At 35.7% G+C, this 25,727-nt stretch overlaps 2 protein-coding genes across 2 annotated transcripts; one reads left to right on the top strand and one right to left on the bottom strand.

The window, feature by feature from the left end:
- The first annotated feature begins 2,127 nt into the window (after window positions 1-2,127).
- LOC129889611 (uncharacterized) lies at window positions 2,128-6,632 on the top strand. Its single transcript, XM_055964993.1, has 4 exons — window positions 2,128-2,280; window positions 2,759-2,810; window positions 2,935-3,438; window positions 5,540-6,632. Exons 3-4 carry the CDS (start codon window positions 3,092-3,094, stop codon window positions 6,015-6,017), a joined length of 825 nt encoding a protein of 274 aa, XP_055820968.1. The 5' UTR covers window positions 2,128-2,280; window positions 2,759-2,810; window positions 2,935-3,091; the 3' UTR covers window positions 6,018-6,632.
- A 1,296-nt stretch (window positions 6,633-7,928) lies between these two features.
- LOC129889610 (MOB kinase activator-like 1A) lies at window positions 7,929-25,418 on the bottom strand. The gene is made up of 7 exons (XM_055964992.1): window positions 25,210-25,418; window positions 23,930-23,978; window positions 22,813-22,921; window positions 21,454-21,547; window positions 18,072-18,205; window positions 17,300-17,463; window positions 7,929-8,442 (listed from the first exon to the last, which is right to left on the bottom strand). The coding sequence occupies exons 1-7, from the start codon at window positions 25,230-25,232 to the stop codon at window positions 8,368-8,370; spliced, it is 648 nt and encodes a 215-aa protein (XP_055820967.1). The 5' UTR covers window positions 25,233-25,418; the 3' UTR covers window positions 7,929-8,367.
- Between the last annotated feature and the right edge of the window lie 309 nt (window positions 25,419-25,727).

Here is a 25,727-nt window from a genome sequence, read left to right as displayed (position 1 = left end):
TTCCTAGAGCCTATAATCATGGTTGGTAATCATTGGGGGAGGATTTTGACATGAAATTAATGGTGAAAAAAACCCTAGTTAGGATTTTTCTAGAAAAAATTTTCTTAAGAGTTAAGTGGCGACCCAAGGCACTTTTCCATCGATTTCTCACGAATTCTCGTGCTAAAGGTAATATAATTACTCCCATAATCCGTATTTTGATTCCTAGAACCTATAATCATGGTTGGTAATCATTGGGGGAGGATTTTGACATGAAATTAATGATGAAAAAAACCCTAGTTAGGCATTAGGATCATGGGTTTGGCCAAGGGGTGTAACGTTGTTATAATTCAAGTGAGTTAGGCCATTTTATTGATCCTTTGCATTATGTGCGATTGTTTTTAGATCAAGAACAAGCCGAATGAACTCGAAAAGGAAAGCTCCAGCAATTTAGAGTTTCGAAAGCTTGGTTTTGAGGTAGGTGATGGTTTTGTCCTCCCATATATGTTATATGTGCTTGAAAATTGCTTCACTGTATGCATATATGTATATGAATAGGGAAAGATGAAATGAACCATGCAAAATGACTATGTACTGTTTCTAGCTTGCAATGAACTTGTTCTTGCTAGATATGATTGTTGAACTATTCGCTGTAATTGTGATTGGCTGTGTATGCTTAAATCGGGTGTCATATTCTGACATATAATTGGATCGGGTGTCACGTTTCAAGAAAACCTTGGATCGAATGTCACATTTCGACACACTAATAGGTGTTTGTAGGTCCCATGAGAAAACCCTTCCTTGAAATTGCATGATAATTGGGACTGTTAATTTGTGTGTATGCTTATGTACTAGATATGAAATGATAAGAGGTAAGATACTCTTTATTTTATTAGTTTACTGTGTTGTAGTTACTTGCTCATGTCTCACTTACTGGCTAGCCGCGTGAGTCTACTAGTACACCGTTGCTTTTGTGTACTGATATTGCACTTGTTCTGTCTTGTTAAGTACAGGGCATCTTCCGGCGGCTGTTGAGAGACCTTGCATAGAAGATCCTTGACTACTATGAGCTATTCTATATCTTGGTCCTTCATTCAAGACTTAGACTTTCAAACACTTATTGATGATTTTGGGGTTGCATCCCCCGTTCTTTAGAATTGTTATTTCATTAGAGTTTTGGTACAATAACTTTCAGGTCCTAGGTGTTGATTTCTGCATAATTGGGTTGATTGACTAGATTTTCTGAGTTTATGGGAACTCAGTCTTATTTCATCATTTAAAACTTGTTTTCGCAACTTTAATTTGCTTATCTCTTGCAATTGCTGTTAGTTGGGCTGTAATAGTGGTTCTCCCACCGGAAGGTTAGTGTGGGTACCCATCACAGTGTGTTAGGATCGTGACGATAAAATTCTGAAAAATTCAAGTTGAAGTTAAATTTTAAAATTTTAAAGAATTTATATTAATTACTCACAGAAAATCTAAAACAATTCTAATTTATACTCATGGTCAAACATATTATAATTTTCAAATATAATTTTCCACTTTGAAAACAAAGTTATTTTATTAAAATCTTACAATAAAATATGATCAAAGAAATCAATGGATGCTGCGTAAAATGGAAAGGAGGAAGTAATACATTTTCTTAATTAGTTAAAATGAATCAGTTAGAATATATATATAGTTAATATGGTTGGATTAAAAGCATACACCCTGTTTCCCTCCATTTCATATTAATTGATCATTATATTAAAAATAATTGTATCATATTAGTTGTTAATTTTACTAAATCAATAAAACATTAATTAAATTTTTCTATATTACCCTTATAATTAATTTTTTTTTAAATGTTCACATTTATTTATAAAGTTCCCAAAAAAATTATTAAGAAGTTTATTAGTAAAAGTATCTTTTATTTATGATTTTTTAAGTATAGTAATTTTGATGTTAAAAAGATTTTTTTATCCATGAGCAATGAATTTTGATATATTAAATGTATTTGTATTTATAAATTAAAAAGTGATCAACTAATTTTGAACTAAATAAATATATATCTGTCAGAAAGAGTAAAAAACTAAGACAGTGTTGAAATATTAAATTAATATAGACTCAATAATACGTCTATAATTGCCGTCACCTCTGTTCTTCTCTAATGTGACCCCATCTCAACTTTCTCCGATCCCCACTTTCTTTATCACTTGACACTTTTCTACCTCGTTTTTCTTGCATCCCAAACAACAATAAGATAAACTAATCTTTATTTGGCATTCACTAAAACAAACTACTATTACTACTATAACAAAGGTGCGTTACTTATTTGGGGCTGCCTTTGAATAATAAATTATAGATCTGAAATTGGGTTCTGAAAATCTTGTTAACTATGACCATGGAAATGTGGAGTTTTTTAATTTCTTTGTTTTCAAGTTGTTGTTTAGTGACTTGGTTAAATAGTGTTTGGGGCGGAGCCTGTTAGAATCCAGAGGTTCATCTAGATATATATGGTTAAATTATTTATTTATTTTTTGGTATTTAATTTTTTTAGTGAAAATTATGACCCCTCATTAGCATTATGACTTTTATGTAGTTGTCATTAGTGGGCGCCTTGAACACACGGAATTCCCTATTCTTGAGAATTCTCTTTTGTCAATTCGAAAGTCAGCTTTTTGAGAAATTATTTCGTTCAAAAAGTCTCATTCTGATTTGCTTTGGAAAAGTAGTTTGGTAAACGACCAATTTTGTTTGTTCACCACTATGTTTAATTGCTGTTTTATCTATGGAACAGGTTGTAGTTAACGAGTTTGTTTTCTTCAAAGATTGTGCAGTATCGTTTTTGGGTAAGTGAGAATTGATTCAATCTGCTTAAGAATATATTCTCACAGAAAGTTAACTGTACGAGGAGCACATCTTTCTTGCTTATCTGTTTCTTAGATTCTGGAAGGAATTTTAATTTTTTTACAGAGCACAATTACAAAGAACAGGGTATATGAGAAAAGTGTGTGTTTTTCCCCTTTTTGGTGATATTGTGTTGAAGAAGTGAACAAGTTTCAAGAATTGGGTCAATCTTGAATTTTGTTGAAACTCTTTGGTAGAGCTTTTCTTGGTTGTGCAAGAAAAGATGGGTTCTTTTCCTGGGCATGTTCTTCCTGGAACACTGTTTCTTGTGATTGGTGTGTGGCATATATGGTCTGCTCTGGTTAGGTATTCATCAAATCCCAAGTCATTCAGGGTAAGGGTTTGGAGCCCTGTTCCAGGTTTTGATGGGAAGCTGAAATATTTGGAACTTTATGTCATAGCAATTGGAGGTTTTATTGATTTCTGTATTGAGCTCTTCTATTCGACCCACCTCAAACTTCTCGTTCATGGGGTTTTGAATCCTACTCATATGAATAACTTTGAGCATTCTGGAATGCTTCTCATGTTCGTCATCTTCGGTTTGATTGTGCTACTTTCAGAGAAAACAAGGTTAGTTTTCCTGATTTACAATCTTCTTGACTTTGGTGCTTGTTGGCCTAAGGGTATTTTTTTAGATTATATGTTAGTGTAGAAGTGAAAAGATTTAGACAATTGCTCTTCTAATTAGTTTTTGATCTTGTGGAAATCAACTGTTCACATGTTCAACCTAGTACTTTTTTTGACTTGTGATGCTGAACCATAAAGTTAATACTTGCCAACTCTTTTTCCTTCTCTATCATCACAAGTGAATTGTGAAGTTGCTAGATATGGTGCTTGATATGATAGAAGGTTGAGTGAAATTATAAATTTGATTGATTTCTAATAATTATTTACTGATAGGGACATGGGCTCTGACTTTTCTATTTGTAAAGAACTTATACATAGAACCTTCTTTCTTTGTATGTGAAGATGAACAGAAGATTGAATGAGTGTCCAATATCCTATTGTAATCATTTTTTGTTTTTACTTTTAGTGTTCTCGTCATATTTAGGGAAGTACATTGAGTTCTTCAGCCTAGTTAGAACTTATTGGAACTTCGTATACACTGCATGTTCTCGGCATATATATGGAAGTACATTGAGTTCTTCAGCCTAGTTAGAATTTATTGGAACTTCATACACACTGCATAGTTCTTTTTTAGGCATCAATATAGTTGTTTATACAATTTTCTCAAGAACTATGATCTAAATTTTGTCAAGTAATTCATATATTGTCAAGTTGGGTTACTGCAAATCAAGTAACCATACCTTTGAAATAATTATATGCATGTAAGTCCTGTTTGAGGAAGACTGTTCCACCATCCCCATAACAAAAGTGGAAATGACAGATTCCAAGCAAATATAGGTGGTTTTCCTCTCTTCTCCCAAGGAAAATGACGAAATTCCAGTCTTGTAACTGCCCTTTCTTGATTTGTCCTATGGATACTCCATCCACTTTCCTTTTTATTTCTCTTTTCCTGTTACTAGACATCCACATCTTTAGGCATTTCTAGTCTTAAGCAATAGTAACCCTTCAAAGTTAAAGGGAAGCAGTCAAAACAGGCATGGTAACACATTCTTCTAGCAAGATAAGCGTGGTACCAGTTAGGTATAACAAGTACTTGGAAACTGGCTGAACTAAAGAGCTTGCACTGGCAGTTGTAGGAACTGCAAGTCTGAATTTAGTCATATATCGTGTTAAAATTTGATTAGTTGGAACCAAAACTGAGCCATGCTCAAGAAAAGAAGTCAATTCTTGCTTTGTTAATCCTCTAGAAGGATAATACGTTCTTGAAATGAGTAGTCCCATTCACAAGTTCTAGAATCGATATGAAGAATGAGACTTGAGTCTGCAAGTCAATGAACATGCTTCTACTTGAAAACGTATTATTACAATCACATGACTCATCTAAAGTTTCTGGATGAACTAATACATGTAAGATGAATACTGTGTGTATGTTAAATTGATGATATTTGGTGTTTCTTCCGCCCACATCAATAATTCATTACCATCTTTCTTGCTGGCCGACAGAACAGGGGTATGAATTCTCTAGATTGCATACTACTTCATGTAATCCTTGGAAATCATGCTCCTAAACATGTTTTGGAATCAGTTTTTATATGAAATCAACATAAAGAAAAAAAATTACCCGTCATCAACCTTATCACACTTGTTTTTAAAGCCTGATAAGAATCAGTTTAGACAAGATAAACATGAATTAGTTGTGCTATCATGCAATGTGTTGGAACTCTTATAGTTAACTTATTTCCAGCAGTTCAGGAAATATTCAGAGTGGGATTACAGTTTGCATACCCTTTACCAAGTAAAACTGGAACTTTGCATTATTCACAATCATTTGGTGAGGGAGGGAAAATCTAAATGTAGCAACTACATACGTTCATTGCTTTAAGCACATGATTAATACCTTACAATTTCTTGGGGAGGTAAGTTCCAACACGAGTTGTCCTACTTTCAACTTGTATTAATCTTCTTGAGTTATCTATGCTACACTCAATTGTGTGGGAATATATTAGAACTATCTTGCCTAACTTTGAATATTTTTGTGTATATGATCTGTTTGTCTTGGATCTTCCATTCCATCAGTCTTTAACTCGATAATATTTGCTTTCAGTTTTCTTCCCTTGCCTGAAGGAGCTCTGTGCTTGATCGCTGCCACAGCATTCTCTGCAGAGTATTTCTTGTTCTTTTTCCACTCCACAACCCACAAAGGCCTCGAAGGGTACTATCACCTCATCCTTGTCCTCCTCATAGGCCTCTGCATATTGACGACTATCGCTGGAGCTCTTATGCCCACGAGTTTCCCTATTGACTTGGCTAGCGGCATTTCTGTAGCACTCCAAGGCCTCTGGTTCTATCAAACTGCATTCACTCTGTATGGTCCTATGATGCCAGAGGGTTGCCAGCTCAAGGGGAACGATGTCATGTGTCGTTCAGAAGATAGCGAAGTTCGAGGAGAGTTGCTAGCAAACTTCCAATTTTTCTCCATGATTTTTGTTGTCCTTGCTGCCACTGCTGGAGCTTATGGTTTTGCAGCTTCAGAGACTGGTCATTCAGATATTAGGAATTCTCATGTGCCTCTTGATGGTTAGGGACATTGACAGTACTCAGTAGTACGGGTGTACATGGATCGGGTTGGTTCAGATTTTTTACAAATCAAACCAAACCATTTGTGTCGGGTTATTAAATCTATAAACCAAACCAAACCAATAAAAGTCGGGTTTTTCGATATCAATTTTTCTCGGGTTTTTCGGGTTTTTTCGGATTTCTCGGGTTTTTCATAGTATCTAATAAAAAACACAGAGCAGTGCTTCTTAAAAAGAGCTCTAGTACAAAATATCAACATATAAGATGGAGGCACAACACGGTTTGACTCTTTTTAGTTAAAACCAAACCAACCCTATAATGGTCGGGTTTTTTTTTCAAACACCAAATCAAGTTAAATCAAATCACTAGTCGGGTTTTTTTTCCGTTTTGATTCGATTTGTCAGTTTGGTGCGGTTTATCGATTTGCCCTGTACAACCATACTTAGTAGTATTAGCCATTTTTGTAACATGTTCTTTGGATAGGGAAAGGCTTTTAAATGAGCATATTTAGCATGTTGCTCTTAAATGATTCATTTGTCTAGCCTGGTAAGTGTCAGTCTGACATTGAAAAAAAGACTATTGTTGTATTGTTACTTTAATCAAGGTATAGTTGCTGATAACTATGGACCAAGCACAAATAAATTTGACCAATTGTGGTAAATTACATTTACAAAATAACTTGTAACATTTCTCTCGGGTCCAATGGATATGGTAATCAGTTTTTTTATTAATTTTTTTTTAAAAAAAAAAAACTCTGAGGTATTTTGCTTTCTTTATATTTATTGTAAGTGAATTAAAAAAGGGACAATTTCAAATATATATATATATATAATAAATTAATTAGTTTATAATAAATATAGTCATGTTTTATTTATATAAAAAATAGCCAAAATCATAGAAAATATATAGTGACTATACAATATAGCTTGTCAAAAGTCATAAAAAATATATAATAACTATACAATATAAATTACTCATACATGAGATATATATACACTAAATATATATTATGATACATTCTATACATGAATATACCCAAATATACATATTCATATATCGAATAGCTATTTTTTTATAATTAAAATAATCCAATGGTCATCTGTATCCCTAAAACAATGTTGACTTATGTGGAGAAACAAGAAATAATTAATTAGACTCTAGTGAATCATTTCTTCTTTTTCATAATTTCGTCAAATTTAACAATCAAACGTTATCCGTATTTGTTGAAAATCAAAGTGCTTACTTTTAATAACTTAAACGATCAAAACTCCTCGAAATTAAGAGAGTATTTTAAACTTATCCACGAAAATTCATTATTTCTGATCCTACTTCATCTTAATTGTTATTTGAACAAGTGAAGTTCTGTCTTGATCTGAATGGAGATAGCATTTATCTTCTACATGTCCATGGAGTTTTGAAAAATTCAAGCATCTCAGACATAGATAAAAAGGTAAAAATTTCTCGAACAAACCACACTTCTTCATATACGTCAAAACTGGAACACAATTCCTACGGTAATGAATGTGAATGCAATTGGAGCCGTATTTGTCACTTCCTCGAAAGCAGAGAATGGTACACTAAAGTCAAATGCTTTGTATAGACCCAAATTATAGGAAGAAGGGCCCATAAGTATTAAAAAAAAAATCTTTCACACCAAATACACCCCCCGTCTTGAAAATAATATCACACAAAAGATCGTATCAAAGTCGTTAAAACTATCCTTTATAGAATACGACGTTCTTTACCTAATTATTTAGATGATGGCCAAACAATATTTTGTAATAATCACTAAATGTTATCGAATTTTGGTGAAAGAAATGTCCTTTTTTTACGGTAAGTGACTTTCCATGATACTCAGTCAATTACAAAAAAAAAAATTAAAAAAATTAATGGCTTCGTGATACTTGAAGGTAAAAAATAAATAAAAATCAAACCACATCAGTTAATATCACCAACAACAAACCACAACCCACAAATGGAATTCGGAAGAGTGCGGTGAATACAAATCTTACCTCTATCTTTGTGAGATAGAAAAGTTAAGTTGTTTCTGATAAACCCTCGGCTCCAACAGCATTAACCATAAACATTTAACCCCTTGATGATCATTACTCATTAGAGCAACCACAAAACAAAAAAAAAAACATAGTTTTGTCTAGCTTCTATCGGTTTGGTCTTCATTTAGTCATACACAAAAGGCTTTGCTTGAAAGCAATATAGAAAAAACTACAACCATTATACATTCACAAACACTTCAAATTGTCAGCTGAGGCTATACACTTTGGATGACCACAAGAAACTTTATTACATTACACTATTTAGTTCCAGCTTTAGCAGCACAATGAAATATCATGTCGTTCAGTATGGGACGATGATGGATTCTATAATCTCTTGGAGTGGAGCCAGTTCCTTCTTGTCAATCAGCCCAAACTCCTACATGATAAACATACAATTATTACTAATTAATACCATATTCAAAACAACTTATGTTGCACAATGACAAAACCTATGTTGTCAAAAGCAACTCGCATAACCTCCTCCGAACAAATAACCAAAAGCTTTTTCCCCATGCAAGCATCGGATACTGACTAGTGAGTATCTTTGTTCCTTCCTAGCGACAATTTTTATTCTCTGTGGATAAGGTAGTGCTAGAAACTTTGATGTTCATAAGGGGATAGCAAGAAGGAAGAGCTATCCGAAATTAGGGACAAGAGGGGTGTGATTCAGGTCCTACGCTAAAGATCTAACCCTCAAAAGTCTAAAGTTATGCTCCATAATCTCCCCTTCTGGCAGGAAAAGATGCAAATCAGAATAAAAGAAGCAGGCTCCAGGAAAATTTTACATCTCTCCCACATCTTAACTAATGATGGAAAAAATTATACTTCATGCTCTCTTACGACAATTATATACTTATCTGCTGAAAATAAAAACAAAAATACATCTGTCGGGGAATAGCCAATGTCAGCCAACACATCTCAAGGTCAAAACTACTCCGTCTTCCCTTTTTCCTATATACACCCGAAAACCACTATTCTTGCAAACCAGGTTTCTGCTAACCTCCCTAGCTTCTATGTTCAACACCCCACATGGTGCCCATCTTTTTCATGAGAGTTATTTAGAGTTAAACCCCAATCCAGTGATCCACACCTGGGTAACCATTGTTGAAAGGTGTCATTATGCAAACAAGAATTCAGCACCTCCCACCTACGCCACTTCCTAGGAAATAAAATCTGTAAGATCATTCCCTCCATGCACGTGGCCTGACAACTATCAGTTATGCTATAATGACAACAGAGTATGTTCTCTATTCTCAACAACAAAAAGAATTCGTTTTTTTTTCAGTATGAAAGAGAAGATATTCTGATTGAGCAGAAGCCCCAAAAGAGCAGCAATTAACCACGTTCAACATTAAAAATATCGTTAGGATAAATTAATCTGGAACATGCCTTGCACTCATTTTAAAGACATCACCTTATAGATACTTTTCTTTTTCTTTTTACCGAAATTCTGTCTGGGGCAAACCTACCTCAACCTTTGAAACTCTGGATAATGGTCCGCCTCTATACACCTCTCCACTTAAATACTAGGCTTAGTTCACATGGCGGAGGGCTCAAAAATCTAGTCTACATCACAAGTCCCTCAACCTTTGCCACTTGAACTAAGCCCTAGGGGCAACTTAATCAAGATTCAACAAGGGCTATAAACTTAATAATCCATGTTCCTCATTAACTTTCCAAAAAGATATGTTCAGTAAAATCTAGACTTTTCCATGTTTGATGAAGAGCAAACATAGCAAGAAATTGAAGAGAAACTGACTTAAAATTTCCAGCTGTGTCCTTGGAGGATCTTCTGCACAGATACAACAATATCCTGCAAACTCCCAATGAAAGACTACTCCTGAAACGACCTAAATTGTTCATTGTGAAGGCAATGAAGAATGTGCGCTCCTTGCACTAGTCGTAGAGAATAATATTTTTGTTTAGAACTTAAGATTCTCTACTTATGGTAAACCACTTGTATGAAGTGTCTCCCAACAAATCAATCAAAAAAACACATTAGGTGGTCCCTAAGTTCATTATCATGACTAATTAATATACTTTATTTATGGTTATCCTTATTGGCACCCTAAGAATAAGCCACTTTTAAGGGATAAGAAAGAGGGAAAAGTTTGCAATTCTTCAATTAACTTATAGAACTTCATCAACCACATCATTAACTCGACCTTTGGCAACCACATCATTCGCTCATTTCCTTTACATTAAAAGCACGGGAAAAGACATAAAACACACTCAAACTATATCAAAATTGTCAATTACACACCTTTTCTTTCCTATGACCTCCCTGAACTATTTTGAAATTGAATTATTACCTCCCTAATAGCTGAGGTGGCAAAGAGAGTACATTTCACTTTCTCAAGGAGAGTAAGAAACAAAACAAGATTAAACACTTTTTAGAAACATTTCTTTTATTAAATATTAATTTTCCCGGTTTTAAATTTTATTGTTCTTTTTTCTTTTAGATTTTTTTCTCTGTTCTTTATGAATATTTTCTAGTATCAATTTAATTTCCTAGTTTTCCATCACAACATCGTCGCTCAACATTGCCACCAAAGCTGGAAGCCATATTCGCCGAAGAAGAGAGCTTCACCCAGCACTTTGACCTGTCTAAATCAGCCATGGCTTCTCCAATATGCTAAAATCGAGATCCCCCCCCCCCCCCGGTTTCTTGTGATTTTCCAAAATTGACATCCCTCACCTTCATCGTGTATTTGCAATGGTGAGATTGAGACTGTAATTGTAGAGTTTCTCAGCGGTGGAGTGGTGGTAGATGAATATAAAAAGGACAAAACGAGTCAAACAAAATGAATTTAGTGAAAAATACAAGAGCAACCCCTTGCATGTGACAGCAGGACGTTGGCCTTCTGGGTCGACCTCATCGCACGGGGCTTGCCTAGTGCAGTTTATCTCTCCTGTGTGGTTTGCGAGCTATTGTTGACACCCAATTTTGGCTCTCCATATTTAATTAATTAAGCTTCCGTAAATATAATAATAATAATAAAGTTTTTTTAAAAAAAATAAAAATATTTTTTTTTGATAAACTTTCTCATTTCATCCGGTCATTTTTTTTCATAAATATTATTTCCTATATAAAAATATATATATAAATATTTGCTACCTGTTTTAACATTTTTGAGAAATTTATACAAGGTAAATATCATTCTTAAGGGTTAAATCGTTTTTCAATTAAATACATTTTTCTATTGTTAAAATAAATATTTTTCGACTATTATTCAAAATTAGGAAGCTTAATTAATTAATTAATGAGCTACTAATTTATATCAATTTCATTTTTTAGAATGACCAAATTTTGTCCAATAAATTAATCTTGCAAAAAAATAATTATTTTCAATTTATTCAATTATGACTATTTAATAAATAAAAGGGTTATAATTTAAATGGGCTAAATTAAGCAAAAAACTTGGCAATCCAAGTCCCCCAAAATCAGTCAATCCATGTGTGCCACATAGGCAAGCACATGGATTGTGCTTCTTTAGATTTAATCTCAACCCTTCAATATAATCCAATGGTTATAATTAATTCAGCTTTTTCTCTTTTATATATATGTGTATATATATATATTAACCGTCTGATCAAACAATCGGAGAATCAGACAACTATTCCCAAAATCAAAGCACTGCCCCAACGCTCTTCTCCAAAGTCAGATTCTCCATCCCAACGTTTCTTTCTCTCTTCCCAAGCAACCCATCTTCTCCCTCACTTCCAATTTCCCCAAAATCACACTCAAAACCTAGCCTTCTTCATCTTCTTTTCTCACAACCAAAATGGCAGCCACTACACCACCCTACGCCGTCCCATCACCTTTTCTACCACCACTAACCATCACCCTCACATCCCTTGTTTTATGGCTGCCAAAAGGCTTCATCTACTCTAGCCTCGGAAAAGAGGAGAAGTCTCGAAAACCGCCGGATTTGAGCTTTGCCTACCGGATTTTCGCCACTTAACGACTCTCCCATTTTTCTTTTGGATTCCGCAGCAGAGACACCAAGCTGTCGCACCCTATTTTCGAACTGGTCAAAATAGTCCGCAACATGAAGTTGCGAGGGATTGGATTGGGGAGTTTTCCTTCAACTGGTTACAGCACCCACGCTGTCATCAGCCTTTCAAACAATTGGGCATAAGATTCGGCAATGGGTGTGTAGGTGCGAGTATTCCTCGCTTCGAGATTTGGACGTGGTCTTGGCGTATATTCTGATCTATTTTGGTGGAGTGGTGCTATATTCTGGTGGAGTGATGCTTGGACCGAGGCATGTGGTCTTGGTATGCTGGTGCTCGGGGTGGATTATAGTGTGCTTGGGTATTATATACTGGGTACGAGACGTAAGGAGTATGTGCAACAATTTGGGGGTATCAGTGGGATGGTCCTCCGTGTTGGTAAGTGATGGTTGAAACATCCTTCTTTCTCATCTTGACGCCACCAATGGAGCTTGATTGCATAGCCTTACTTGCAGCTTGCAATGAGGCCATGGATTGAATTTGATCAGATTTAATGCCTTCCTAAGTCCCCCATCTTGACTAATTTTGCAAACTTTAGGCCCATCATTGACATCATCTAGTCAAAGTAGATACCTTCTTGAGCTCGGATAAAGTACTTCGAGAGCTCATTCTCATCCATTGGTGGTTGAACCCTGGCGGCCTCGGTTCTCCAACGTAGTGCATACTCTTGGAAGTCCTCAGATGGTTTCTTTTGTATGTTAGGCCAATGAGAACCTGTCTGTAGTGATTTCGATATTAAATCTAAAGTGATTCATGAAATCCTTAGCCATTTCCTGCCAGTTACGAGGATCATGGCGCGTATACCAAGTCAATGCTTCTCCAGACAAACTTCGGATGTACAACTTCATCCTTAGCTTCTTGTTTCTCCCTACACCAACTAACTTGTCGCAGTATGCCCTCAAATGCACACGAGGATCACCCTTCCCATCAAATATCACAAACTTTGGTGGCTTGTACCCTACTGGCATATCAATGTCGGGATGAATGCACAAGTCATCAAAATCTAGGCTTTATGTTCCCCTAGTGACTTGTAAGCTCTTCAACGCCTTTCTTAGACCATGAAGTTGGGCGTTTATCGACTCATCTTCTTTCGACTGAGCATCCTTCTCTATCTCTGCATATTGATCAACTTCCCACGGGACCTTGATCATAGCTAGCATCGTGAAAATAGGAGCTTCAACGGCATAGACAGGTGGCACATAAGGAGTGGTGACGTGTGCCCCAAATATCTGATGTGTTGTTGGGTAGGTAGGTATGGTATGGTGGGTTTTTGAGTAGGAAGGTCAGGAGCAGTCCTGATTGCAAATGAAGGAGCTTGTGGGGCTTGACCATGAACAGGAGCATGTTGGGTTTGTTTGGGCAAATTGGGTAAATCGGCAGAAGGCAAGTCACTTCTTGAAAAGTAGATAGGCATCTTGAAAGTTGGGAAAGTAGTAGCCGGAAGTAGGGCTGTTCAAAACCGTCCGCTACCGATAATCCAACCGCAAAATTGGCTTATTGGCTTATTGGTATATTGGTATTGAGTTATCGGATTAACGGGTGGGGAATGGATTTAAATTTTATAATTAACAGCTTATCGGTGTGGGGAACGGATTACTCAATTTTGTTATTGGGTAAACCATTAACCCGTTAAGAATTTATTATATTTTACTATATTTTTATCCCTAAACATATAAAATATGTATGATAATTATAATTTATAAATCTAAAATAAGCCTCAATAGGCCAAACTCATTTAATTAAACAGGCCAAGCCCATTTAAAGTATACTCAGCAACTAATTACTAAACATAATTTTCCCTAAACCTAAATAAGAGTATAAGAGATTCAGAGTGCCACTTTGCCAGTTGCCCTCTGTCTCATCTCTATTCTCTCATTCTCTCTCAAAGCTCAGTGTAGTGTTAAGTTGTGTATACTGTGTACTCTTCTTGACTGCCACGGTGGCTTGAAATAATTTAAACTAGTTTGATGTTGCTTGAGCATTGATTGGTCTCCAAGATGTCAACAGAAACGTTGTGGCTCCAAACTCCGGCGAACAACAGGCTATGCGCCGTTGGGATATTATAAATATGTATTTATTTTCTAAGATTTGTGTTTATCTAGATATTCTGGATTATATTTGTTATAGTTTAATTTTATTATTTTTGTCCAAGTCTATTTTCAGTGACTAGTTTACTAATTTTTTTTAATCCTCAAATAAGTTATGCATTGTTAAATTGTCTTTATTCTTTTATTATTGGTTTCTCACTGATCTTGTCCTCCATTATTTCATTATATTATTTTCTATCATTTTATCTTCTAAAAATCACGTGTTGGTGATCTATTTAGATTAGCTTTTGTTTCTGCATTTAAGATATATGAATATATGTGATGTTTTTTTTTAACAACGTTGGATTTGTATTGCTGCTCCACTTGGTTCACAGTTAAATTTCCTTAATTTATTTGAATTGATTTCATTCACTGTTTAAGAATTTGTTGATAACCCTTGTGTATGTCATTTTCATTTGACTACTTTTTGTTGTTTGTCTTTCCTTTACATGTTACCATACCACCGATACACCGCCCGATAACCGTCCGATAATTGCTAATCCGATACCGAACCAACCGATATCTTATAGGTTGGCTAGTGGATTAGTACTTTTAAAAGCCGATAACCGTTAAGTCAAACCGTTAAACATAATAATCCGTCCGATCCGCCCGATAAGCACCCCTAGCCGGAAGTTTGGCCAAGTCTCATTTACTACTTTCCCAACTTTCAAGACGCCTATCTACTTTTCAAGAAGTGACTTGCCTTCTGCCGATTTACCAAATTTGCCTAAACAAACCCAACATGCTCCTGCTCATGGTCAAGCCCCACTAACTCCTCCATCTACAATCAGGACTGCTCCTGACCTTCTTTCTCAAAAACCCACCATACCTACCTACCCAACAACACATCAAATATTTGGGGCACACGTCGCTGCTCTTTATGAGCCATATGTGCCACCTGTATATGCCGTTGAAGCTCCTATTTTCGTGACGCCAGCTATGGTCAAGGTCGCGTATAAGGTTGATCAATATGCATAGATGGAGAAGGATGCCCAGTCGAAAGAAGATGAGTCGATAAACGCCCAACTTCATGGTCTAAGAAGGCGTTGAAGAGCGAGCTTACAAGTCACTAGGGGAACAAAAAGCCTAGATTTTGATGACTTATGCATTCATCCCGACATTGATATACCAGTAGGGTACAAGCCACCAAAGTTTGTTATATTTGATGGGAAGGGTGACCCTCATGCGCATTTGAGGGCATACTGCGACAAGTTAGTTGGTGTAGGGAGAAACGAGAAGCTAAGGATAAAGTTGTACATCCGAAGTTTGTCTGGAGAAGCATTGACTTGGTATACGCGCCATGATCCTCGTAACTGGCAGGAAATGGTTGAGGATTTCATGAATCGTTTTAGATTTAATACCAAAATCACTACGGACAGGTTCTCCTTGGCCAACATACAGAAGAAACCATCTGAGGACTTCCAGGAGTATGCATGATGTTGGAGAACCGAGGCCTCCAGGTTTCAACCACCACTGGATGAGAATGAGCTCTCGAAGTACTTTATCCGAGCTCAAGAAGATATCTACTTTGACAAGATGATGTCGATGATGGGCCAAAAGTTTACAGAATTGGTCAAGATGGGGGACTTTGTAGAGGAAGGCATCAAATCTGGTAAAATTCAATCCATGGCCACATTGCAAGCTGCAAGTAAGGCTATACAATCAGGCTTCATTGATGGCGTCAAGAAGAGAAAGGAGGATGTTTCAACCATCACTTACCAACACGGAGGACCATCCCACCGATACCCCAACAACCCCCAAATTGTTGCACATACCCCATACGTCTCGTACCCAGTATATAATACCCAACCACACTATAATGCACCCCAAGCACCAGCATACCAAGACCACATGTCCCAATCCAAGCACCAATCCACTAAAATAGACCAGATATGCATATCCGCCAAGACCACGTCCAAATCTCGAAGCGAGGAATACTCACACCTACACACCCATTGCCGAGCATTATGCCCAATTGTCTAAAAGGCTAAGGACAGCAAGAGTGTTGCAGCCAGTTGAAGAAAAAATTCCCGATCCAATTTCTCGAACCTTTACGTTGCGAACTATTTCGACTAGTTCGAAAATGGGGTGCGACAGCATTACAAAGGAGCAGAGTTTACCCTGTGCACACCCAAAGGGCAGCAACAGCAGATTCCCTTTGTCATTAAAAAAATACAAGAGCAAGCGTGTGTAGTTCACTATTTAGTACACATTTGGTTTGTTGCATGTCAAGGGTGTTTTTATTCAATCTTGAAATAGTGCAAGGGGTCATAGGACCACCACCACAACTCTTGTGTAATTGACAACTTTAATATAGTTAGAGTGTGTTTTTATGTCTTTTCCCTTAAAAGCACTAGATTCTATATATTCATTAATCTTACCTCAACCGAGCCCTAGTTCTATCCGAAGAGCACACACCTTGTTGATTTTTCCTAGCTATCGATGATTAATTTTCTTGCGGCAATAAACTTATTTTTAATAACTGTGATCCCCACTTGTGGGATTAACACTGGTATGGTGTTGTTGGTGACCATGTCAATTTGCAAAATTCCACGCTGCTACCTCCCACCATCACAAATACCGGATAACTTTGTCCACCAAGTTTGGGACAGATAGAAAAAAATCATTTAGTAACTTCGCCCTAGTTGGAGTTGGAGTTGAACCTAATATCTCATGGTGCTCAACCACTAGGTTACACCATTGAGTGATTCTCAAGACAACAAACTTTGATCACTTATTTCATTTTACATGGCCTTTTTTCAATAAATATTCAAGATCTTCTACTCCTTCTAGATTTGAGAGTAATTCATTATTAAAGCTTAAAATTGTCTCCACATGAACAATAGTACCTTGGTTCAGCAACAAGCAAGCAAACAGATGATGCTAAACTAGTGAATGACGGACATCCATAGGAAGACCAAAAAAAAATCCCCTCAGTTGTGTACTCGGATATCAATTCTTTAATTTTCTATATATATTCCTTTGAAAAGTTAAACAGACAACCAGAAAAAACAAAAATAACACGACATTAATTTGATCAATAATTTGGACAGATACATGCAATTAACGTGTTTTCAAACAGAAAGATAAACTAGTAATGTGCACAAGAAAGAAAATCAGATAACTCACATGGGTGAAGAGTATGAAATGCTTGAAGCATGTATTCAAATGGGCCTCCTCCTTAAGACTCACAATTTTCTGAAAATGGGAGTGATAAATATGTGCATACACACGAAAGAGACGTTTAAAAATTGTCTTCACAACATCCTTGAAGTTAGATGGAAACGGTGCACCTACAAAATTTAGCACAGAGAATCAAGACCAAAGGCATTCGCATTCTCCAAACTAAGATGGTAAGAGAATTGATATCAGTAAGCTAGAATACCTCATCCCAACAACCCATTTCCAAGCCCATAATCTGCCACCACACTATCCCCCACCCCCACCTCCCACCCAACAAGACTAATTTTTAAGTAAACGACTAAAGCAATGTAATTGTTTTCTTTTTCTTTGGGGTTGTGCAGGAAAGGGGGCTCTCTACAATCTTTTTGTCCAATACAACTTCAGACGGCCTGATGACTAAGAAGCTAGACTTTCATATATACTAGTAACCTTTTTTTTGTAAGTTGAATTACCACTTATCAAAAAGCAGAACGATAAAATATAAGCAGAATGCTAATAGAGTAGTTTTTAGAGATGGTTTGATGCGGAACAATTAGATGATACTTTGACTTTGAATTATTAAATAAGATTTTACTCTTGAAACATGTGAAATAGCAGAGAATGTCAATATCTTAGATGAAGCTCAAATTTTGATACGTTCAGAAGTAGAAACTGTGTGCTTCGCACCTGTACAGTAAAATAGCATAGTATTACTTTCCAATTAAAGACCAGTAATTACCAAGCCTTTGAGGAAATAGAGATTCATCATCCAATTGAGTTTCAATCCAGTCCATCAAATATTCAACGTATTTTGGAGCTGAAACTTCAATAGGCTTCTTAATTTGTACTCCATCAGCCCATCTATACTCGTATCTGAAATCAATATGTGAAGAAGTCAGGAATACCGCCAGAGTTTTTCTTCTCTTGAAACATAAAAGCAATAGCATAAGAAACTTGTGGGTTTAATTTGATTCAGACTATCATAATCAATGTTGGACCTGATTAAGGAGGAATGAGAAATCAGAGAGCTTACATAACCAGCAAATTAGTTAAATTTCTGTATAAAAGTGCAGCAGAAACTGCAATTCACCAATAACTTATGAAAGTCAAAGAGTGCAGAAAAAAAACATATTATGAAAAAGAGAAAAAAATCAAGGTCCAGACTCCCTTTTTGTTTTTTTTACTCCATATATCAAAACCCTTAATTTGTATTCTTCTCCCTCTTCATGGTAAAGAACCACTCTTTACAAGAAAGAATTTACTTCTACCTAAGAAGGGTCCATAACCTCTATTCAAGTTGGCGTTTGGCCATACATTCCAAATATTTTTTACTTTATTTGGAGTTTATGGAGTTGGAGTTGGAGTTGGAATTAGTCTATCTAAGACAACCTCTCTTTCTTTTAAGGTAGGGGTAAGAGGTCAGCGTAAAACTATCCTCCCTAGACCCCACGTGTGGAATTACATAGGATATGTGGTTGTTGGAGTTGAAGATGGAGATGGAGATATTTTGGTTATACTTTTTGCAAAGTATATTTGGAATAATGTTCCTGCTTGAATGTACTTAAATACAATGAAAAGTGAGTTGGAAACGGTTATAGCGTTTTTCCAAATTTGATGTACAAACTTCAAGTAGGATTTGGAATTCCAAACACCAATTTTCAAATAAAGGGAAAAAATTATTCTGGAAAAAAATTGAATAATTTTATGGCCAAACGGGCATTCGCAGAAGATTTGATTGACCCGCTCCTGCAACAATATTCGCACATTTAGATGCTACTATGGTGCTATCAAGAGGATTAGCTGCAAAAGGTATTTATCCCGTGTTAACGTCAACCATGTTGCAGTATTCAACTCAACCAAACCATATCCAAAAATTAATTCACTTTACCAAACCGTAAGTGAATAATATCTACTAGCAGTGTTAGTTCATCATTAATACCTTAGTAACTTCCTAGATTAGTGCATGCCAGGGGTGGAGCCAAGTAAATGAAAAATTACACTGTTTATACATGGTTAAAATTATTTTATATATATATATAATAAAATATTGAACCCCCTACGGCTTCTTTGTGTGTTTATTTATTCATACTTTGAACTCCCTAAGTAAAAATCTTGGCTCCGCCACTGAGTGCATCTGTTAGCCAAATTTCTTAAAATACTAATAGTTTAAATGATTTCTCATAATTTACCAGCCCAAGTAGAACCGTTGTTAAAGCAGAGTGCACGGAAAAGTGCAAAGATGATCTGGGGGATTTAAATGCAAAACACAACTAAAGTGCTTGCTTAAGTAAAGAGATGCACGCATGAAGAAAAAATATGTGATCAATAAATCAACTATGCCTAAATCCTAAATTTGTTAAGAATCAAATATATGAAGTCTCTGTATGACAGTATCCACTCGCTCATTTCAAGCCAATTTCATTCCAATATTAAAAAGTTGACTTTTAAAGCAAATTAGAAGACCTCTAAAACTAAGTTTCTCTAAATCTCACATTTATCTCTACATGGGCATACAAGTTTTTGACCAAAAACCAAAACTTAATAAAAGAGCAGCAACAACTTACTCTCAGATAGTTGGTGTCACCTATATACATCCTATATCTTCATTGTGTTCTTTCTAATTTAAATTCACATTGATTCTCAGAGATAGCAAGTCTTTTGAAACATCTTCCTACAATATGATTTTAAATCTACTGCATCCCCTTTTATCACCTTCAGTCGCCCTATTGTGGTATCTATATACAGATGCATATGGAGGTCTACCCAGGACATGGCCAAACCATTTCAAGCGATCTTCTCTCAGTTTATCCTTTATGTATGCTACTTAGACCTTTTGTCAAATTTAATAATTTCTGAGTTGTACAATCTAACATCCACCATCTGCATTTCTCTGTAATCATCTGATCTATATTCCTCGGACTTTCCAAAAATACTGGCCCACCCGTGATGGTATTGAAGCAAATTTGTCAACAGTCAAAGAAGACTAGTTTGCTTCTATGAAGGCAGAAAATAGCTGAAGGAAGAGTATTTTAGATAAAGCGTAGAATCCCCAATCACCCATGATCATTTACCAGGCAGACATTTCCATTAAATGGCATCTTTGCGTAAAAGCAAAGCAAGAAACAACCACATTACATCATTACCAACCCTTTCTCTCACCATACTTCATAGAAGGAAAGAAGTAAGAAATTATCTCGAAACTAGTCCTTTTATTGTCTTACCAAATTCCAATCCTTACATTTTTTTTGGGTGAAGTAATTAAAATGTATTAGAAAATCATCAAGAAGATGCAGATTACAAAGGAACAGACTATTAGCTCCAGTACAATTCCAGTCCTTACATTTTTCTTCTTTTCCTTTTTAGGTATGTCTTGATCTGGCAGAAGGGGTGGAATGGAATGCTATACAGATATCATATAGACAAATGGTAGAAGAAGAGAAGCACAACTCATTATAGACCAAAAGAAAAGTTAAGAGGTGTTTGATGCGCAACAAGATGAGTATAATCATTAAGAATGTTTGTATCAACTTTAATGACCAGTAAGCAGAATGACACACACACAGGGGGAACAATAGATGAAATAATCAATGCTCCAGGAATAACTGCTAACTTCCAACAAGATGATCCAGAAAGTTCTCAAGGTTTAGTCAGTCCAAGAAAAAAAAAGCATAAGGCATTCTGACGAGCAACATACATGATTTTAAATGTTTCTTTCTAATAGAAACACATTCAACTGCATTCAAGATAATTTCACATAAATGGTAGTCAAATAGCAAACCTGGTGGAAGGATTTACGTGTTTCTAGTTTTTTAGCATCTAAATCAGAACTTAAATAAATTAAAACTCCACTTAGAGGATAGCTTTGCTAAACTGTAGAACATTCACCAATTAGTAAGATCCAATAAGTATTGAAATCATCAATGCAAGTACAAATACCAACTAGAGAAAGAAATGAGGGAATGACTAATATAATTTTAATCCTTCTCAAATATTGCTCAGGAAAGCGACCTTTTTGATATATAATCAGCGAGCATCTACTCATTATTCCTATACATCACTGAACTACATAGCAAATAGTACTTTGCACAAGTATCATCAAAGCAGTCATTTACTGAACGTACTTAGGGCCTGCGGTCATTGTAGGGCAGTTCTCTGGCGTACAGAACTCAGTCAATGTGCCATAAAGCAGATTCACCTGGTTGAAGAAATCGACAGCTGGATATTGCAAGATAAAACATTCATTCAGTTTTGAAATTCAGATTAGATAACAGCAACAACTCATCAAAAAACGAAATTAGTGTGTGTGTGTGTGTGTGCACATTGTGAGAGCAACGAAAACATAGTATAATAAGCGCTCCGTTCTCACAATTGGCTTCAAAGGAAACTCACAAGTAAGCAGCATGAAAGCTTCCATATTCTTTCTGCTACACAGATTATTTTACTTTTTACCAGCCTTTAAACGTCATTAAAAATTCTCATTGTTAGTAAGAAAATCGTCAAAAGCTGTTGTTCAAAATGTAAATTATCAACACTTGGTGGAACTTCTTAGGTATGGTATGTTCATGTGGCGTTTGGATGACCCAGAAAGATAGAGATCAAGCTACTGCACAATTTAAAAACTTGTTCGTACTATAACAATAATCACACAAGCTTACAACCTATCCACATTCTTTACAAGACCTGTTTCCTAGAATTAACCATTCAACATGTTAAATACTCCTGCAACACCCCTGATCACATTTACCAACCTAATTCAACAAGGCATGGGAACAAGGGAAGAGTTGAAGCTTTCTGTTCAAATAAAACATACTAAACTGTGGAAAATAAACCTCAGATGAATTGGAATTTCTGTTAGCTTTGAACACAATAACAGCAACCATTTGGTGGTGTATCGGGGAAAGAAAGAAACAAGAGGTGCTTTCAAGGGAAGAAGAACTCAATTTTGAAGATCAAATTTGTTGATAACTTGGTGTAAAAGGGAATGGTGGATAGAGGATAATGAAACGCCGTTACAATTCATTAGGGTTCTTATTCCCCTAACTTTTTGGATGTAATCACAAAACTTTCTTAGTGCTGGTTTTGACATCAATAACACTTACCATTTCAGGGGGGGGGGGGGAGGGGGGGAATTCATATGTGTGATCTCTTGCAGGATTATATATTGAAAAGGTACAAGAAATTGTAGAGAACCTTTACAGAGAAGTGACAAAGTTTTGGGACAATCAAAAGAAAGTAGAGCAGTTAGTATGGGATAGATGGGTTATCTTTCTTTCTCATTTTTAATGTCCTCTTTTTTTCTTTTTGTCTATTTAGAGCAACTCTTCTTCAGCGACAGACTAGGCCTGCAGCTCAAGGGTGATAAGTGAACACAGTAATCATATGTGCTGTTTGTCTGAGAAACATTAAGCCACAAAATAGGGCAATAGCTAATGATATGCACATGCATGAAAGATGGAAAGGTGGAGAGGGTGAAAGAGTACTGTTGACAGCAAGCCACTCGTTAATATCTTCTCCAGGAGGGAGCCTAACAGCCTCTCTCAAGTTTCCGCTACCCAATGTGGCATCGATATGCTTCCTTAATTGTGCCCCCTGTAATTGCAGAAAAGGAGAGAAAACTAAGGATGATCACCTAATCAATGCATTTTTTTAAATAGGTAAGCAGTATGAAAAGATGCTGTTCTTCTACTCCACGGCTTGTTGATACATTTAGGACCACAATAAAAATGTCTGGGAAGAATGATAAACTAGCCAGAAAACTTGCTTAACAGTCCTACGCAACCCAATTGTGTATCTATAGACATATCTGAACTGGTTACAAGTTCAATGTCTGACACAAGGGTATAAACTCATGCATGCAATACTCTTAGAGTCTAGACTGTGGAACTAGCCTACTGAACCAAATCATATTGTGTCAGAGTTTGAAGCTTAGATGAGCCTTAAGAGCTCCAAATACAATTATGGTTCTTAAAGTTATGAGGCTATTCAAGTGAGTTCATATCATCCTCGTGCTTCTCTAACTAAAAATAAAAGTGTGCATATCTATGCCTCAAACCTTTCCATGTGAACGAAAAGCACGTTTAATCATTACATCAGAAATAAGTACCTCGTTAGCCACATTGTTACATAATTTTAGGATGCAGTTCCCTGGCATCAACAAGACAAAATGACTCCCTCTCTTAACATTCTAAAGTCCAATATATTATATATCTCATTCGCAAAGGCGAAAGCTCCCTAAAATCAAAGTAATGCTAACTTTTGCAGCCAGGGCTCATGTAGACACTGTCTCACCCTCTAAACTAGAGGAATAACTCTTGTAGTTCTAAAAATCCAAACTATCATGGTCAATCAGCCATAAACGCATATTAGTATGAAGGTTAGAAAAGCTAAGCTGCCTAAGCATCCTTGAAAATTGGATAAGCATAGTCAGTTTGCCCTAACGCTTGAAGATTGCTATTTCTTTGGCAACTGAAAAGATGCAGAAATTGGAGGTATCAACATCAAAATAATGCAGCCGAAGAGTTAATACACAGGAAATAAGTACAAAAACATAGAAGACCACAGGAGAATTCCTTCTCCTGGACTAGGAAACAGTGCAACCTTACTCCCTGAGGGTGCACTTTTTTTTGGCCGGAATGTTCTCTGATTCCTGTATAGAAAGAGCAAACAATACATTAGATGACAGATGTATATGGCTAAGGACAACATCCAGTCAAATCTGAAAGGAAGGTGCACTAGAAGTTAAAGTTCAACACAACCACAGGCAAATGCATGAGCAAAGTACACAATCAGCATTACGTAGGTCAAACTAAACCAGTGCAATTTAGGAGATAATTCAATTTCCCCACAGCATAAAGCAAATATGAATACTTGAAATACAAACCCTCAATATTAATCAATAGCCAGAAACATGCTAAAAAGTTACTTTGGTTTTTTTATCGTTTTCCATCTCTCAAATATCCTTTAGTTCTTAAACCAATCAGGACAAGCAACCTAATGCTACATACTTTACAAATACAACTATGAAATAGAACTGATCCATTTACACACATAATTTATTACTCATAGGCTGATACGTGAAAGTTCCATTCTTTGGCAAGTTCAGCTCCAATAAAAATAAAACAATGAAATAAGTTAGATTTATCCTTTTAAGAATGAAAAAATGTATGGCAGTTCATTCAATTGACATGTTCAGCTTCAACTAAACAGGGTACATAACTATCTCATAAAACTTGTACTATTTGGCTATATCAAATGCATGTCTAGGGACACAGATAGCTAACCCAATTTTCTCTTTCAACAGCACTCACTCCGTTTCAATTTGTTTGTATTATTTTCTTTTTTAATCTATTTCAAATAGAATGTCTCTTTACTATTTTTGGCAACTATTTAATTCTAACTTTCCACGTGACATGTTTAAACCACAAGATAAAAGAGACATTTTGCTACATTCTACAAACTTTTAGTTTAAGACTAAAAGATTCAAAAGTCAAAATTAGACAAACGAATTGAAACAAAGGGAGTACTAATTTTATATGCGTGTCATCAAAGCCACAGTGAAAAGAAGCTCCAAACAAATCCCATACCTCTCAAGAGTCAAGTGTATATACACAACTGACCCCAAATTGACCACACGAATCTAAAATCCTTAAACCTCATCTACACACTATCAGCATTCAAAAATACTAAAAGGTACCAAAAGAATCGCCTAAAAGACTAAAACAATAATACTAGTGAAGCTAAAATTGAAACAACACAAATAATATTAATATCGAAAAAAACCCAGATCAACAGATCCACCACAAATCAATCAGAGATCATGAAAACATAGAAATCAACACCCAATTTCCCAAAAGAAAAAAAAAAGATTGCAACTTTACCTTCCAAGACCAAAAAGACTCATGATGAATTAGATATGGAAATTCCAAAAGTTGGGATCTTTAAGAAGACGGAGAAGAAAGCAGAGGCCGGGGAGGGGGGTGAATGAGCGAAGCGGCAAAAGATGGAGAAAGGAGCGGTTAATTGGAGAAGAAAGTATATACTACTAATTTCAGAGGAAGTGTCGACAAATGCTGCCTCGCACTGACTTCGCATTTCATGACATGACAACTGACACCTCATTATTATTATTATTATTATTATTATTATTATTATTATTATATTATTATTATTAATAATAATAATAATAATAATAATAATAATAATTTTAAAATATGCTCTAGAAAATAAGGTTTTTTTAAAAAGAAATGGGAAAAATTATTTTGTAATGAAATAGGTAATCAAGTTGAACGATGACATTTCATATTTGACTATATGTTATCACCCTCTTACATACATTATCTTCATCCACACACCCTCCTTTTATAGTATTTATCTAAATTGTATATTAAAATATTTA

This window comes from Solanum dulcamara, chromosome 5, assembly GCF_947179165.1.
Source record: "Solanum dulcamara chromosome 5, daSolDulc1.2, whole genome shotgun sequence".
NCBI classification, from domain to species: Eukaryota; Viridiplantae; Streptophyta; class Magnoliopsida; order Solanales; family Solanaceae; genus Solanum; species Solanum dulcamara.
The sequence above is the reverse complement of the archived record's forward strand: the minus strand, read 5'-3'. Positions and strand labels throughout refer to the sequence as shown.

Coding starts and splice junctions, on each gene's coding strand:
- LOC129889611 (XM_055964993.1), top strand. CDS start 3,092: ATGGGTTCTTTTCCTGGGCATGTTCTTCCTGGAACACTGTTTCTTGTG. Junction 3,439..5,539: donor CTACTTTCAGAGAAAACAAG/GTTAGTTTTCCT, acceptor ATTTGCTTTCAG/TTTTCTTCCCTTGCCTGAAG.
- LOC129889610 (XM_055964992.1), bottom strand. CDS start 25,232: ATGAGTCTTTTTGGTCTTGGAAG. Junction 22,922..23,929: donor GTGCACCCTCAGGGAGTAAG/GTTGCACTGTTT, acceptor CTGCAATTACAG/GGGGCACAATTAAGGAAGCA. Junction 18,206..21,453: donor ACAATGACCGCAGGCCCTAA/GTACGTTCAGTA, acceptor TATTGATTTCAG/ATACGAGTATAGATGGGCTG.